This window comes from Acomys russatus, chromosome 29, assembly GCF_903995435.1.
Source record: "Acomys russatus chromosome 29, mAcoRus1.1, whole genome shotgun sequence".
Taxonomy (NCBI): Eukaryota; Metazoa; Chordata; class Mammalia; order Rodentia; family Muridae; genus Acomys; species Acomys russatus.
In genome coordinates, this window is record NC_067165.1 from 16,214,481 (window position 1) to 16,231,470 (window position 16,990).

At 47.9% G+C, this 16,990-nt stretch overlaps 1 protein-coding gene across 6 annotated transcripts in view; it reads left to right on the plus strand.

Moving 5' to 3' along the window:
- Scmh1 (Scm polycomb group protein homolog 1) overlaps positions 1-16,511 on the plus strand; it is a 90,271-nt gene extending 73,760 nt beyond the window's left edge. For 4 of the 6 annotated variants that reach the window (XM_051171840.1, XM_051171838.1, XM_051171837.1 and 1 more), the window contains exons 10-14: positions 333-524; positions 7,841-8,035; positions 10,572-10,637; positions 13,828-13,970; positions 14,811-16,509. In XM_051171840.1, coding sequence (XP_051027797.1) covers positions 333-524; positions 7,841-8,035; positions 10,572-10,637; positions 13,828-13,970; positions 14,811-14,936 — 722 coding nt within the window. In that variant the 3' untranslated portion in view covers positions 14,937-16,509. Of the gene's footprint in view, positions 1-332; positions 525-7,840; positions 8,036-10,571; positions 10,638-13,827; positions 13,971-14,810 lie in introns of all 6 variants that reach the window. The other 2 variants (XM_051171842.1, XM_051171841.1) reach the window with 2 other exon arrangements.
- The last annotated feature ends 479 nt before the right edge of the window (positions 16,512-16,990 follow it).

The following is a 16,990-nucleotide window of genomic DNA, read 5'->3' on the forward strand; positions in this document are numbered from 1 at the left end:
TCTGGGTGAACACATTTCCTGAAAGAGGCCAAGCCAGGTGATGAGCAGATAGCATTATGTTTATAGTTGTTTTCACAGGTTGAGTGAAATCAGTCCAGGGCCCTGGGGGTGCAACAGACCTGGCCTGGCACTCCCATGATTGCACACCCTTTGGAGTTAGAGACAAAAATCAAAGCCCTTGGGCAAGGGAGGGCAGCAGGAGGAAGACAGGCAGCCTGGCATACCTCTGTGTACCCAGCCCAGCCCAGCCCAAGACATGCAGTGAGCTAGACTTCTCCAAGCAGCACTGCATGACTGCACAACTGATTTGCTTTGTTTACTTAACTCCACAGCCGTGTTTGACCGGGAACAGCACACCCTCAACCTCCCAGCAGTCAACAGTGTCACCTACGTCCTCCGCTTCCTGGAGAAGCTCTGCCACAACCTTCGGAGTGACAGTCTGTTTGGCAACCAGCCCTTTACACAGACGCACTTATCACTCACTGCCACAGAGCACAGCCACAGCCACGACAGGTACCTACCAGGTAGGAGCTGGGATGGGGCCTGAGCTGAAGGGGGCTGGGCAGCAAGCAGCACCTACAAGGGTCCAGGGGCAGCCCTCAGGGCCTGCAAGCCTAGCACCCACTGTCCAGAGAGCTGGTTTTCTGACCTTTGCCCTTGCTACATCTGGGTCACATCTAGGGGTTGGTGGTCTTCCACCATCTTAACTCTTCAGAATTTTGCTGTCACTTTAGAATTTCTCTTTCCTCTGGGCCCCCGTCTCTAGAAGTTGCCCTATGATTTCCTTCTGGGCTCCAGACCCATGTGCAGCCCATGAAATCCTAGCACATCTCCCAGTATGAATCCAGCATCAAAGGCCTCATATAGCTCTCCTTTGCCAGCAACAAAGCTTAGTCTTTTGGCTAGAGATTGAGAAAGTTGCTCCATGTTGATTGGCCACTCATTCTTTTCTTTGGCACGTGGCCCTAACTTCTAGCACTGCCAGTCTAACAAGTCAGTTCAAGTTCCTGCTGTTTCCAACTAGGCTGGAAAATAACTTTTTAGTTAACATACCAGCCCCACAATGAGAAAGCGGATGCCACGTGGCTGGGTCAGTGACTAAGCACTTCCAAGAGAGCTTGAAGAGTGAGTGGAGCTCGGCATCTCTGATCTGGAGAACAGGACGCAGAACCGAGGGAGGGAGGAAAGCTTGGTTCGAAACATAGAGAGGTAGGTTGCTGTTCAGAGGGAGGAATGGTGCCTTGAGCACAGAGGAAGTGCCATCACCCTGGACTGCTCTGTCTGCTGTGGGTGCATGAGTCTGACAGGGGCTCTGGGGTCCTCTACATGAGAACCAGTCCCCCACTTCCTTCCCTGTTGTCTTTTCATTGACTCTTAATGGAATGACTTCTGACTGAAGTATCACTTTTGGAGAGGAAGTGACCACACACCCAGTCTCCTCTGACTCCTCTGTACTTCTGCAACCAACTGAAATTGCTTATGTGGCTTGTGGTAAAAAGATATTATATCCCTCATATGCCTGCATGTAAACGAAACACCTGGTCACCGCAGCTGTACCATGCTCCTCGGCTGGTTCTTTTCTTCAAAGGGAACTTTAACTACCTGCTCTAGATTGCTTTTTTTCAACATCAGAACCTGTAAGAGCAGCCCTACCGTTAGCGTTAGAATGCTGTACTGGATAGGGTGGAGTTGTTACAGACAAATACAAAGTGTTACATCTCCTCAGCCAGTGTCCTTCCGGAGCCCTGGGGTCTATTTTCTCTAATGAAAGGCCTAGCTGGAAGTCTGAAAGAGAAAGTACCCAATAGGGCAGCTGCTCAAAGAAACAGAAACTGAGAATTCTTAAATACAACACCGCCCTTCAATAACTAGGGAAAGTACATTGGCAGCAGTGCTCAGAGGCTGCTGGGGACATGCCCACCAAGGGCCTCCAGTCATGAAGGTGGTTGGGGGTTGGCACATGGCACAGCCTTCTTGGGACTTCTCTTTTGGTTTTATCTAATTCAACACCAGATGAAAAAGCAACTCCATCCAGACTCTTTCCTGCCTTGCCAGCTAAAAGAGAAGACAAAGAGCCAGGATCAGCACTTTCAGCTGTTGGCTGTGTCCTGTTCCTACCCCATTTCCAGGCAGACGGCACCAACTCTTAGCCTCTGCTCACCACGCTGTTTCTCATGCAAGGCTTTCAGCACATTATCTGCTTCCATCCTGGCTTCTGTCTGCTTCTCAGAAGCAGTTTTAACTGTGCCCAGGCAAGCCAGGGCCTTGTCTGGACTCCTCTACTCTGTAGCTCATCTTCCGTGCCTGCCTTTGCTCTGACCCTTTGCTCTGCCTCTGATACCTCATTATCCACCCTCTGCAGAGCGCTCCATCAGTACCCACAGCTTTCTTTTGATTTTCCTTTGAACCTGTTTTTGCAATTCCCATCTACTGAAGTGACATCCATGGGTCCATCTGTGTTGGCTGGATTGTTTATTGGAGCCCTTTCCACACTTCCTGCCTTGCCACCACATTGCCCTATCTTGTGGACTTGCCTCAGCTGACAGTGTGCTTACAATGCAACACGTAGCCATCAAATGTTCTTATCCATTTGAGCTGCTTTACCTAAATTGAGACTTACCTTTTTCACTGCTTTATTTTGGAAACTTTCAAACCTACAGAAAAATTGCAACAACAACAAAAGTAAAATGACTCTTTCACCAAAAGTCACCTTTAACTTTTTTCAGTATTTGCTGTCTTTCTTTCTTTCTTTTTTTCTTTTTTTGGTTTTTCGAGACCGGGTTTCTCTGTGTAGCCTTGGCCATCCTGGACTCACTTTGTAGATCAGGCTGGCCTCGAACTCACAGCGATCCGCCTGCCACTGCCTCCCGAGTGCTGGGATTAAAAGCATGCGCCACCACGCCCGGCCGTTTGCTGTCTTTCTATTCATACATATGTTTGTATCTATATATTTAATGTATATGTGTGTGTATGGCTTTTGTTTAACATGTAAGAGTTAACTGCAAGTAAACATTTCAGTGTTTTTGTTTTGTTTTTCAAGAGAGGGTTTCTTTGTGTAGCCTTGACTGTCCTGGAACTAGCTTTATAGACCCAGGCTGGCTCGCAGAGATCCACCTGCCTCTGCCTCCCAAGTGCCACCACGGTGGCCCAGTTAACAAGTGAAATATTTTTGGTACATATTTTTTTTTAAAGAGCATAGAACATAGGCAAGTACCTGTAATCTCAGCCCTTAGGAAGTTGAGGCAAGAGGTTCACAAGTTAAAGGATAGCCTGGGCTACACAGTGAAACCCTATGTCAGAAAGAGAGGGAAGAAAGGAGAATGGGGGACAAAAGAGTGGAAGGGCAAAACAAAGGACATTATTCTTGCGTTCAAGAAATTTAATGTCAATAAAATACCATCCAGATCAGAATTTCCCCAGTTGTTCAATAATGTCTTTTGTAGCTGTTTTTTGTTTTGTTTTGGTTTTCTCTAATTTAGGATCCAATAAGAGATTGCTTGGTGCCTTTCACTGTCCTGTCTCCTAAGCTTCCTTTATCTAGAGCTCTTCTCCGCTCTTTTTGTCTTCTCTGACTACACTGGCATTTTGAAGGACCCAGTCCAGGCGTTTTAGCTTTAGGTCATCAAACATGTATTAAATCCTTACTCTTTGACAGATGCTATACTGGATTTTGGGAGACAGGGTAAGACATACTGAACCCCTGCACTCTGAAAGCTAAGAGGGAAGAGGCATATGTCTAAGAGCATGGAGCAGAGATGCTCTGGCCCAGCCACTTGTGATCAGCAAAGAAGAATGTGAAGGAAGTGGCTGAGAGAATTCCTGGGCTAGGCAGCATAACAGCCAAGTCCCTTCTACAGAACTACTTGTGTTCTGAATCAGATAACAGGCTTGTGGGTGCTAAAGTAAGGAACTCCTTTGGACCCCCTAAAAAATTGGTAATATGAGGCAGGAAATCTTTTAATTCGGCTAGTTACTATGGATATTAACATTAGCTATAATTGAAATCTGCCTAGCATTAACCTCTAGATCTGCTCTTTTGCGATTTCCTGGCTGTTAGCTGCTAAGGGACGTTGTGCCTTTGTTCCAGGACTCAACAACTTGAGTTCTGTTTCTAGCATTATCATTCATCCACTGCCATTGCCCTTTGTCTGGGAGTCAGCTCGCGTATCTGTTCAGATGGAGCTGGAAAGTCTCTAACCTCCAGGTCAAGGTTGTAAGTGCAGAAGGAGGGTGTGCTCCTGCTCTAATGGACGTCTGTGGGCGTCCCTATGCACATAGGCCCTTGCCCTATGCACACACCATCAGTAAGAGGCAGCTCTTCTCGAGATCTTACTGCAAAAAGCCGCTCTACAAGCATTCTCAGTGGAGGGTAGCCCACAAGGGAGTAAGGAAAAGGAGTATGGAGAAAAGCCACAACTAACAAATACTCCCAGGGCAGCCAGGGAAAGCAGGAAAGCCTCGAGTTCTTCTGGAGTGCAGAGAGTAGAACATGGGGAAGGGTTTGTAAGAAGATGGATTTCAGCTTTAAAAAAAAAAAAGGTGGGCACGTTAGCCATCACAACTCTCACCAATAAAATCATTGCCAAAAACCCCTCAAGAGAACAACCAGTCACTGAGGTCTTTATCAAGCAGAAGTCAGACACCCACTGAACCCAGAGAACATTATGCTCCACATGGCTTGTTCAACTGCTTCCTTATACAACCCAGGACCACCAGCCCAGAGATGACCACCCACAATGGGCTGCCCCCCACCTCAGTCACTAAGAAAACACCTCACCACTGGATCTTTTAAGATTTATTTATTATGAATACAGTGCTCTGGCTGCATGTACACCTGCAGGCCAGAAGAGGGCACAAGATCTCATTATAGATGGTTGTGAGCTATCATGTGGTTGCTGGGAATTGAACTCTGGACCTCAGGAAGAGCCCTTAACTGCTGAGCCATCTCTCCAGCCCCTCACCACTGGATCTTATGGAGGCATTTTCCAATGATATTCCCTCCTCTCAGATAACTCTAGTTTGCTGTTCTTGGTGGCCTTCCCATGGCACTGGCATCTCCAAAAGCAACTGGGCTGCACTTTCTCCAATATCTTCTCCTAGGCTCTCTTTCTCATGCCAAGCCTCAACTTCTCTGCATGACTCCTTGAGTCCTGAGCCTTCAACTGCCACTGGGCTGCATCTAATGGCCTCTCACAGTGCCAAGAGTCAGCTGTTGTCCATGACCTCATCATACCTTCCAAACCACTACCAACTGGGTGCCTCTTACATCAGCTGTCATGTGAAGGTGGCAGTTGAAGGCTCAGGACTGAAGTAGTCATGCAGAGAGGTTGAGGCTTAGCACCAGGAAGAGAGCTTAAGAGAGGCTACTGGAGAAAGTGCAGCCCACTTGTAGCAAAAGACCCAGCATTTTGAGATGGCAGTACCATGGGATGACCTCCAAGAACAGCAAGCTAGAGTTATCTGAGAGGAGAGACTCTAAAACTGCTGTGTGCTTTCAGGGAAACACTTGCCACAAGATTTCACCTCGATGATGCTGGCCTCTTCTTAATCACCACTAATTTCTCAGCTCAAACTAACCAGCATTGAGTATCCCAGCAAAACAAAGGTTTCACTTTAGCAATTCTGGTATGTTAATTGCAGCTGATGTTGAGCCACAGCTAACCAGGACCATGAATTTGCTACACAGAGAGCCCGAGAGAGCCTGAGAGAGCCTTTGTTCCCCGTCTGACCTCACACAGGGCAGGCCTCCATCACCTGTGTTGCTCTCAGCACTAGCCCAACGTGCCAAAGCCCTTCTTCCGTACTCCCACAAACACGGCCACGTCTGTCGCAGCAATATCCCGTTATCCTGATACCAAATTGTCTTAGTTAGGGTTTCTTTCTTTCTTTCTTTTTTTTTTTTTTTAAGATTTATTTATTTATTTATTTATTATGTATACAGTGTTCTGCCTGCATGTGCACCTGCAGGCCAGAAGAGGGCGTCCGATCACATTACAGATGGTTGTGAACCACCATGTGGTTGCTGGGAATTGAACTCAGGACCTTTGGAAGAGCAGGTGGCGCTCTTAGCCACTGAGCCATCTCTCCAGCCCTAGTTAGGGTTTCTATTGCTGTGATGAAACACCATGACCAAAACCCAAGTTGGAGAGGAAAGGGTTTATTGGGCTTACGTGCCTACATTGTAGTCCATCACGGAAAGGAACCAGGGCAGGAACTCAGAGGGCTAGAACCTGAAGGCAGGAGTTGACGCTGAGGCCATGAGGAGTGCTGTTTAGTGGCTTGCTCCACATGAGTTGCTCAGCCTGCTTTCTTATAGAACCCAGGACCTCCAGCCCAGGGATGGCACCACCCACAAAGGTCTGGGCCCTCCACATCAATCACTAATTAAGAAAATGCCTTACAGCTAGGCACAGTGACACACACCTGTAATCCTAGCCCTGGGGGAGGCAGGGAAAACAACAACAACAACAAAAGGAAAAATGAAAATGCTTTTCACATCACAAAATTTGAAAATGGCACAAATAAGGCCTGTCTTCCTTTTTTTTTTTTTTTTTTTTTTTTTTGAGACAGGGTTTCTGTATGTAGCTTTGTCTGTCCTAGACCAGCTGTTTGTAGACCAGGCTAGCTTCGAATTCACAGAAATCCACCGACCTCTGCCTCCTGAGTGCTAGGATTACAGGTGTGTGCCATGATGCTCATCTTAAAGCCAGATCTTATAGAGGCATTTTCTCAATTGAGGTTCCTTTTTTTTTTTCCCCCCAGATAACTCTAGTTGTATCCAGTTGACCTAAGACTAGCCAGCACACCATCCTAAGTGTTAGGTTCCATGATGTGGTGCCTGAGTTCTACTTCCTGATATTAGCCATAGAGGTGTAGAATTGGCATGAGATTCCCTTCCCAAAGGCTTTCAGATGTTCACAGCTTCTTGGGGTATGGACAGACTTCTTCAGGATTTCCCACAGTGTAGTGAGAAGCATTCTGCTGAGTGACAGAGTCAAGTTCTTACCCTGATCCTGGTGCCTGTGCAGCTTCCTTAGACTGTTTCTGTAAAACAGTGTCAGTACAGGTGACTAGAGGCACTGAAGAAACGGGCTGCCTGCAGACAGGCCTTTAACCAGCTGTCATGGACTATTTCTGAGATGTCCTGCTGGTAGACCAGTGTCTGTTTCTAAAGAACCCTCATGTGAGGGCTGGGAAATGACTCGGTATTTAAGAACACTAGCTCTGAAATTGTGAGGACTTGAGTTTGAATCCTTGGTACCCACATAAAAACTGGGCATGGCTGTATGTACCTGTAAACTCCAATATTGGGAGTTGGGACAGGCAGATCCTAGGATCTCACTAGCCAACCAGGCTAGCCAAAACAGTGCATTTCAAGCTCAGTAAAAGACTCTGTCTCAAGGGAATTAGGCAGAAAATGATAGAGGAAAACACCAAGTGTCCTCTGGCCCACATGCTGGGCATGGGCACACACATACAGAGCATGCCCATCCCTTCCCACCACGCTTTACCCCTCTTTCTAGCATCTATGACTAAGGAATGCCACTTAAAGTTGCTCTAGGTTTTTGTTTGTTTGTTTGTTTTTAAGTTGTCTTTATCCAGAAAAGGCCACCTAAGTAAGTATGCCAGGCCAAGAGGAACAGTCTGGAGAAATCAGAGTCCAGAGAGAAATCCAAGTCCTGAGCTCCCAGTGAGAGCCAGGAGCCGTGGTTGGTACATATGCAGCCTTCTGTCCTTGTGGGGCTTCATGTCGTGCTGCCTCTGTTCCCTGCAGGAAGGTACCTGGAGCCAGTCCTTCCAAGCCAGTGCTGCCTTTAACCCTAGTTTTATTATTTTCCAGGTGAGACCTTTGTCCTGGGGAATAGCCTGGCCCGGTCCTTGGAGACACACTCAGACTTGATGGACTCTGCCTTGAAGCCTGCCAACCTTGTCAGCGCCTCCCAAAACCTTCCAACTCCTGGGTATCGGCCCTTGCTTCCGTCCTGCGGCCTGCCATTGAGCACTGCCTCTGCTGTGCGTAGGCTCTGTTCGAGGGGTAAGCTGATCAGGGTTCTGTTGTCCTCAGGCCTCCTTGCCTTTTCTCCTTCCCTTGCTCCTGGCTCAGGAGAACAAAGAGGAACTCTTGTTGCTGCCCTGCTACCTGGGGCTGGGGCTGTGCTCCCTCCTGTGCCTTGCCAGGCATCTGGGATGTGACTAGTGTTCTGGACGTGCTTGAAAAGAACATAACAGGAACAGGGAAGGAGTTGTTCTTCCAGCTTGTAGCCACTTACCTGAATACCGTCTGTATTTTGTATGGGGATAATACAAACCACTTCTTTAAAATGTCCTATACAAGAGATACACTTTTAAAAGATACGTAGAAAGCAATAAGAATACATAATTAGTAGTATGAAATTGCAGGAAGGGACACCTAATCCCAGCTATGCCTTCAAGGCTCTCTTCCTTGGAAAGTGACACCTTGTCTGAAACAAGATGGCCATGTCTCAGCTGAGGAAGAGGGGGAGTGTTCCAGGAAAAGAGGATGGGCTAAAGGTAGACAGTAGAATGTGTAGAACCAGGACTGTGTGTGCTTTGGTATTGCTGAAACATAATGTCAAAGATCAGGGCTTGTATTATTGAAAACTTCTAAAGAGTTTCGAGTTGATCATGCTGGCAGAGTTAGGCCTCTAGTGCTATCCAACCAGAAGCAAGGTGCAAACTGAACTATGTTTGAGTACCACAGAGTGCTGGATTGCACCGGCTTGAGGGTCAAGACCAGAAAGAATGGGCCAGACCAGAAGAAAGGACAGTGTTAGATGTGAAAGTCCTCACTAGATTAACTTAGAAAACCTGAAGATAATGAGGAAGGAGGAAGTGGAGATTCTCCCAGGTTTAGATGGAAGTGCAGCTGATGGCTGAACAGGGTGCCATTCACTACAAAAGACGAGGGATGACAGGGAAGAGGTGCTGGGAGGAGTCAGCGTGGAGACAGATACACAGCAGAGAGCAGCTCCTGCATGTCCAGTTCACAGGAAAAGGGCAAGGCTGAAGTGGAGTGCTTGGGAGTCATTGGTATATGAATTGCTGTTGAAATTTTATAGTGAATGAGTTACCAGAAATCAAGGTAAAGTGAAAAGAGCAGTTTGCCAAAGATGGATGGTGGTAGGCAACGTTCAAAAGGTGGGAGCAGGAACAGGGACTTACATAGGAGGAAAGGCTCTCAGAGTGAGGAGAAAGAAAGTTGGTCAGATGGTGGTTGGACACTCCAAGAATGTTTAAGTAGCACCACACCTGAGGAATACCTGTACAATAATTGGTAGGTATTTGGTGATCTTATCGAGAGCCATAGGAAGGGCAGATTGCCACGGGTTGAGCAATCAGGGGAGAATTTGATCAAAATAAAGACAGATGAGAGAGCCTGTGAGTCAAAAGAACTGTTACCCGTAGAGCATGACCGTCAGCAGACAACTGAACTTCTGAGAAGTTAAGGATGTGGCGGAGAAGAAAGGAATGGTGGGAAGTAGTGGGGTCCAGAGTGCAGGAGATGGATTAGGAGATACATCTTCTCTGGCACAGGAAGAAGACTGCCTTCAGGAAGTAGACAAAGGACTGAGTAGGGAAGACTTTGGCGTGCTAAAAGGTTAGACCACTCTCACAGAAGATAAGCTCATGATCAAGAAAAGAGTGTCTACATGAAGCTCCAGGGGCAGCTGTGGGTAGAGACTAGTTTGCAAGAGATAGTTTTCTTTTGTTTCTTAAAGTCTTCTATATGAGGTGAGAGAAGACAGTTTGGGAATTAAGGCTTTATGGTAGGCTAGTAAGACAAGACCAGGAGGGAGGACAGCACAGAAAGAGATCAGTGGAGCTGCAGGGAGAGCAGAGAGGATGTTGACAGCTGAGCATTGGAACAGAATAGCTCTGGGGGATAAGGCTCCAGAGAGCTGGAAAGATGAGCAGTTGGTGTCAGAGAAGGGCATGCTTAAAATTCTCAAGCAGTTTGTTCCAAATGCTGATAAGCACCAGACAGTGGCCTTAGCGGTTGGCATCTGAAGCAGAGCAGAGGTGACAGTCACTGGAAATGTGATAGTTGAGTGGATTGCCTCCACTGGTAACAGCAGGAACTGTAACAGGGTGGAACAGAAAGTGGTGAGCTAAGTACCAAAAAAAGTCTTCATTTTAATAAGGGAGCACAGCACAGAGATCTATTGATAAGTAACAGTGATGAGAAAGAGCAAGATACAGGCTTAGCCTCTGAAACCTGTGAGTGTCACAGGAGGATGATCTGGAAACACCGAGAAGCCAGGAGGACACTGTCCTCAAACCCCAGCCTCCCCAGCCCAGCGTGTGAGTGTAGAAAAATAAAAAGATTACAGCAACAAGAAGTACAAGATGGCTTTGTAAGAGAGCTTTCAAGAAGACCGAGACAGAGGAAGAAGTCTGTGTCCTACTCCAGCCCTTGTGAAGGGCAAATGAAGTAAAAAGAGCTGTCAGGGAGAGGCGTAGCCTAGCGCCCTCAGTCTCCTCGCCTTGAGACTCGGTAAGTGTTCCTCATGAAGAATGGAACTTCTCATATCAACCTGGTCTTTTCACAGGAGTGTTAAAAGGAACAAATGAAAGAAGAGATATGGAATCATTTTGGAAACTGAGTCATTCCCCAGGTATGTGGAGAGTTATTGTGATTTTCACCTCCGCCAAGGCAAGGTCTAGTTCTGTAGGGATGCACCATTAAAGGCTCCTCTCCTGCTTAGCCCAGATGGCACCGTGGTATCACTTCTCCCCTCTTTAAACACATCATGAGTCTTTGTGCCAGTCATACTCAAGACTTTTGTCCATGAAGAACCTCTAAGGCTAGAGGATTCTATCTGATGAGCTCTAGATTGCTTGTCTCAAAAACAAACAAACCATCAAGAATTTGAGTCTATCCTCTTTCTTTCTTTGTTGATCTAGAATATCAGAACAAGTATGGAAACCTGGCCCCTTGTAGAGGCTCTTTACCTGACCCAGTCATCCTCAGACTGGTACAGTCGGCCTGCCCTGAGTGTGGAGGTGAGGACTCTAGGTCAGCTCTTCACAGAAAGAGGAGCAGAAGTCCAGGATAAGGCACTAACTCTTCTCTTTCCTAGCTGGGCAGCCTTAGCTAGTTGCTTCACCTCCCTGGCCTTGTTTCTACCTTTCTATGCTGAGGATGGCTTTCAAGGGCCATTTCAGAGGTCGTAGGAACTGAGAATGGCAGGAGTCCTGTAACTTGTAGGCTACCCTTCTTGCATCCAGCTGCGTTCCTGACTACCTCTGCAGTGCATTTTGCGCTTGTCTATTATCTAGGCTCTCCATGCCCAGCACCAGTTCTCACCAGACTGTGTAAGTGCGCCTTCTCCTAGGTTGGTGCATCACTTGTCTGCGCAAACCTACCTGAGCAAAGTCAGTAGTTGTCAGTGATACACAAGGTTCGGACTCTCTTCACCACCCTTCCCCTCTCACTAACCTGAAACATGCCGCTGCTCTGCTGCTTCAGGTCTTTGCTCCAATGTCACTTCAGGAACGCCTCTCTGACCATTACATAAAGCAAAGCTTCTGCCACCCACCCTTGTTGAGTTTATATTCTAATGGCTGCCAAACACATAAATACATAATAGCATTCTATATGTGAATTGTTAGCTCATTTTTACTGCTATAACAAAATGCTATAATATAGGTTTCTTACAAACTGCAGAAATTTATTATCTCCCAATTCTAAAAGCTGGAAAGCCAAGATGAAACTGTTGATATCTGTTATCTAATAAGGACCAGCTAGCCTCACTCAACCTAAAGACTGGGTGGAGGTTCCCCCCCTCAGGCCTCCTTTATAAGAAGAGCACTGATCTGTTTATTAAATCTGGGTTCTGCCCGAACTCCTAGTATGATCACCTTTGAGAATCAGGAATCTCAACATATGGATTTTGGGGCAAGCACCATGCAGGGGTGTGGGTGTGTGTGTGTGTGTGTGTGTGTGTTTTCCCCTTATATGCATATGTGTGTAAACCTGCATATGTATTTATATGTGAACAAACACACACTTCCTGGCCCCTCATTAAAGGCATTAGCTAGATGGTCCAAAAAGGACACGCTGACACACTTACACTGCCCTCTCCAGAGTATCTGCAGCTGGTTCACACTTTTGCCATCACAGAGGACTTTTAGTGAGAAGTGACTAGCTCCCAGCCCCATCCTACCTCCAGTCTTCTCAGCACCTCTAACACCCCTGAGGGTGTCTATGCCTCTGATCATCTGCCTGCTTAGCACTTGTGCCCTTGTCTGCTCAGTGCCTGACCACAAGCTGGAAAGATTTGCTGAAGCTCTGCTAACCTCACACAAAAAGGAAAGGTCAGACTGGACCAGCTGGTGTGCTTTTAGCCCCAAGACCCAGAATGAAGGAAGGCAGGAGGAGATTGTCAGCCTCTTCAGGAGATAGATAAGTAAAGAACACAATTCTTTACCAATGTACCTTAGCTCGGCCACCAGGTAGTTATGACAGGGTATCTGCAGGTGCTAAAGATAACACACATGTGCAAGGTAAAGCCCCTGCCTTCAACAGAGACATGATGTGGTGGGGGAAATAAAAATACACATGTGATGGCATGATCACTTAACACACTCCGGCATCAATTTGGCAGAGCAGTTACTCCTTCATGTGTCAGGAACAGGACAAGGAGCATGGTACTACTTATATTCTATGTCGGGGACATAGGTCATACACACCAAATGAATGAGTGCATGGAAGTGTAGTGGTTTGATATGTGCCCAGGGTAAATAGACTGAGTGACGAGATCCAAAATGGTTGATAGTTGAGAAAAATGCAAATGCTGAGTCAGATTAGAAAAGCCAGACAAGTCAGAAGACAAGAGCTTGGCTTGTTCCTGAGTGGGTAAGCAAGGGCAGAAGACCAGTATGGAGTGTGATGTGAGTCTGGGCAGGGTGACTGAGAACCTCCTCACTCTACTCCATCAGCACTGTGGGGATTCAGATGCCATTTCCTGGACAATTAGGAGGCTGTGACAGTGAGTCATAGGGTACTGATAGGATCCCATGCTGCTTTTTAAAGATTCTCAGCCTCTTTATAGAGCACAGATCACTGAAGTCATGGGATGGAACAACTGTCTGCAGAACAGGTTGTAACCAATACAGGAGATCCTTTGAGGGACCATTTATTTCAGCATTGAGACAGATCTGGTTCTGGGAGCCAATGCCTCCTTAGATAAGCTGAAGTTTGCCTGAAGAAACAGAGAGATTGAAGGAAGGGAAAGGAAGACATCCAACCAGAGGGAATGTATGAGCAAGGGAATCCTCACCAGTGGATGACCAAAATAATCAGATCCCAGATCACACAGGGAAAATAGAAGAGCTGTGTTTCAACTGATGGAGAGAAAAGCTATAAACAGGGCCCTAAATTAGTACTGAGATTCCTGGCAGCCAAGGCAAGCCACCCTCCCCCTCCTTTTTTTTCCTCTATTATGTGAGACTAGGAAAGCTCTAGTTTCACGCAAATACCATTAAGTTCTCTGGTCCCCAGAGTAAAGGCAAAAGTAAATACATACTCCTTCCTGCCCACCAAAAACCAAGTAGCCTCCTTACATTGATACCTGCCTGGGGTTCCGTGTGCATCACTGCCCCAGGGTAAAATTTCCATAAGCTCAGCCTGCATTACAGAATGAAGCTGTGACTTCTCTTTATGGAAACAGTCTTCCAGTCATCTCCTAGCACTTGAATGTTACTGTGGGCATCGCTCTGAGGCCATGGAGTATACCAGGAGAGTAGTAGGGATGGACCAGCAGTCATTGCAGGCATGACGGTAGGTACCCTCCTGTCCTTCAGGGTCAGAGCGCTATCTGGAGAGTCGAGAACCCCCTCGCCTAAGTGGCCGGGACCCCTCCTCATGGACAGTGGAGGATGTGATGCAGTTTATCCGGGAAGCCGATCCTCAGCTTGGATCCCATGCTGACCTCTTCCGCAAACATGTAGGTATCTCTGTCTTCTTGTGTGCTGCAGCCTATGAATCTTAGAGGGCATGGCCATTGAACATAACGTAAGTGATGCCATCTTAAGCAGGCCCACTGCGTTTACCTCACTCTTAGCGTAGGTTCTCATTGGCTGCATTCCCACCAGGCTTGTGGCCTTCGGCTCAGTTTGAGGTCACAGAGATCTGTCTCTTTCCCAAGGGTGCTTTCCTCCTGCCTGCCTTGATGTTAGTTGACTCAGGGATTTCAGCTCAGGTTAGAGTCTATGCAAGTGGCCCTGCCTGCCCCTCCTCTGCTGACCTGAGCCCAGTGCTCCTTCAGGAGACCATCTGATCCCATGACCAGGCATTGCTTTTGCCCTCTGGCTCTGACCAGACCTCAACTTTAGGGTTCAAACCCATTTCCCTACCTCTGCTGTTGCTTGGTGCCATTCTTCTAGTGGTTACAGAGACAAAGTCTGCCCCCTGTCACTGACTATGGGAATCTTTAGAGAGGTGGGTTTGCAAGGGCTCTAGAGCAGGCCTAAAAGCCACCACCACCCCAAGAGGCCTTGGACTCAGTGCATTTTGAGGGTCAGTGTCTACCCAGCCTATACAGGTGTAGTGATTGCAAGGCTTCTCAGGGCTTAGGACAGGAAAACAGAGAAAAGCAAGGTGGAAGGAGCCTGTCCTGTAGTGCTTGCCTGGGGAGAAGTGCGTAGAATGCCAGGGAGGGGGCAGGCAAAGCTTCAGGATCCCAGCAGCCTGACCACACTGTCAACACTGCTCTGGGTAGTCTCTGATTGGCTCCTGAGGCAGTCAGACCAAGCGGACTTCTGATGGTGGCTCCTCCCATCCCCAGGAGATCGATGGCAAGGCCCTGCTCCTGCTGCGCAGTGACATGATGATGAAGTACATGGGCCTGAAGCTGGGGCCCGCCCTCAAGCTCTGCTTTCACATTGACCGGCTGAAACAGGGCAAGTTCTGAACAGAAGACATTCTTCTCCCAGAAGCCACCAGCCAGCTCCCAGGCACCTTAGTAGGGCTCTGGGTGACCTCAGGACTCTAGGAAGCTGGAGAACCACCACTGCTGCCCCTCCTGCCATGACGTGTCCTTCCATGAAGGACTGAGGAGGGAAGAAGTGGGCCCAGGGCTGGTGCTGCTCTTCCCCTTAGCCTGCTGTGGCTCCCAGGCCCCTTCTATTTATTTCTCAAGGCTAGCCAGCCTCTTACCAGAAGTTTAGACTGGGCACCTTGCAAGAGATGGAAGAAGCCAACCCTAGGGCTTTGAAAGGCCCTGGCACCAAGGCCCTTACCACTTCCTGGGCGTGGTTTAGTGTCCCTTGGCCCCCAGCTCATGCCTTCTCAACAGATCCCCAGACTCTGAACTTATGGTGCAGAATTTTTTTTAAGATCATTTCTTACTGCTAATTTATTGCTTCTGGCACTTGGATTTAATGCTTTTCTTGCACCAGACATTTTTGGGAAGGGGGAGACCACCCTCTGGTCCAGAGAAGTGTGTCCCTATTTCAGAGGACACTGCCCTAGGGCACTTTCTCTCTAGAATGGCTGGAACTATATGGCTCCCTGAGCATGGAACAGTGAGGGTCCCGCTTCCCACACTGGGACCTTTGTGGCCCCAGGCTCTATCTCTAATGGAGTTCCCCTCTCCCCTGCCCCCATCACAGCTCCCTGCCCTGGTCAGAATTGCTGCAAAAGATGGGGCCTAATGCCTTTAGGCCACAGGGCCCCAATAGTGGGAGGGAGGACCTCAAGGCTGGAGGGGTTTTGCCTTCTCCTAGCTCCTGTGCTTCTTCCTAAGCAAGTCAGCAGCACTGCTGCCCCACTGCCATTTGAACTATTTTATGTCAGTTTGTTTATAAATAAAAAACAATACAAATGCCCGTGTCTTTTTAACCAGTTGACTTCCAAATCACTCAGCAAGCAGGTAACCCCTTCACTTAGCCTTGGTTTTCACACACACAAAACAAGGAGCCTGAGCAAGATTATCTAGCCCTAGGAACTCTTCTTCCTCACAGTCCACAAGAACAGGTCCATGGCACCCAGCACCTTGCAGGCCCCAGGCACAACCCTAGCTGCTTGCCTCTGTCAGGTAGACAGATATTAGTACTACAGTTTCATCAAGCCAAGAAGCAATCCAAGAACCAACAACTCCCAGAAGCCTCATTCTCCTCATGGGGTGAGAAACGAGGTAACACAGGTCTGCGTGGTACCCACTGCACTGACCAGGGCCTGGTACCCAAGCCCAGGGTCATCCCGCCTGTTGGCTTACAGTGGGAGTGGGTTTGCAGAAGGTGGAGAAGGCTGTCTGGAACCACAGCATAGCACAAGACTACCAGAGATAACAGCCAGGGAGCACATACCTCACTGCTGCTGTGACTCAGAGCTGTGGTCAGCCAGAGCAGACATGGCTGCAGTTGCCAGGTCTTCACAGAGCCGCATTTGGCCACCCTGTGTGGTTGGGCCTCTCCTTGCTGTACACCATTGCCTTATATTTCCGTCAAGATTCTGCCTCCAATCCTACAAGCAACAAAAGTCCAGGCATGCCTTTGAAATGGCTGCCTACAGGAAGCCTTCCCTGTGGTCTCCCACTTGGTCCCAGTAATCAGGACTACTAGGAGAGGACGAAAGTGTATAATGACGTCTTTACCTGGGAGCTGACAGGACGGCTCAGCAAAGGTGGTTGCTCTGCAAGCCTGGGGGCCTGCATTTGATCCCCAAAATTTAAAAGGAGAGAACCAACTACAGAGTTGTCCCCTGGCCTCCACCTGTGTGTCATGACACAAACATTCCTTTCCCCCACATCATACACGTAGTAATAGATCATTTTTAATACTCACTAAAGTCCTTTCCTAAGCTATGCCCTGCCCTCAAGGAACTAGCTGCCACATTGGCTGAGGCGGCATGTCACCCAAGCAGCAGATAGCACTATCCCTTGAGATGGCTAGCCAGTTTTCAGGTCCTTCCAGATAGCAAGAACAAGAAATGTCTGTGTTTGGCACAAAGAGGAATCTTGTACAG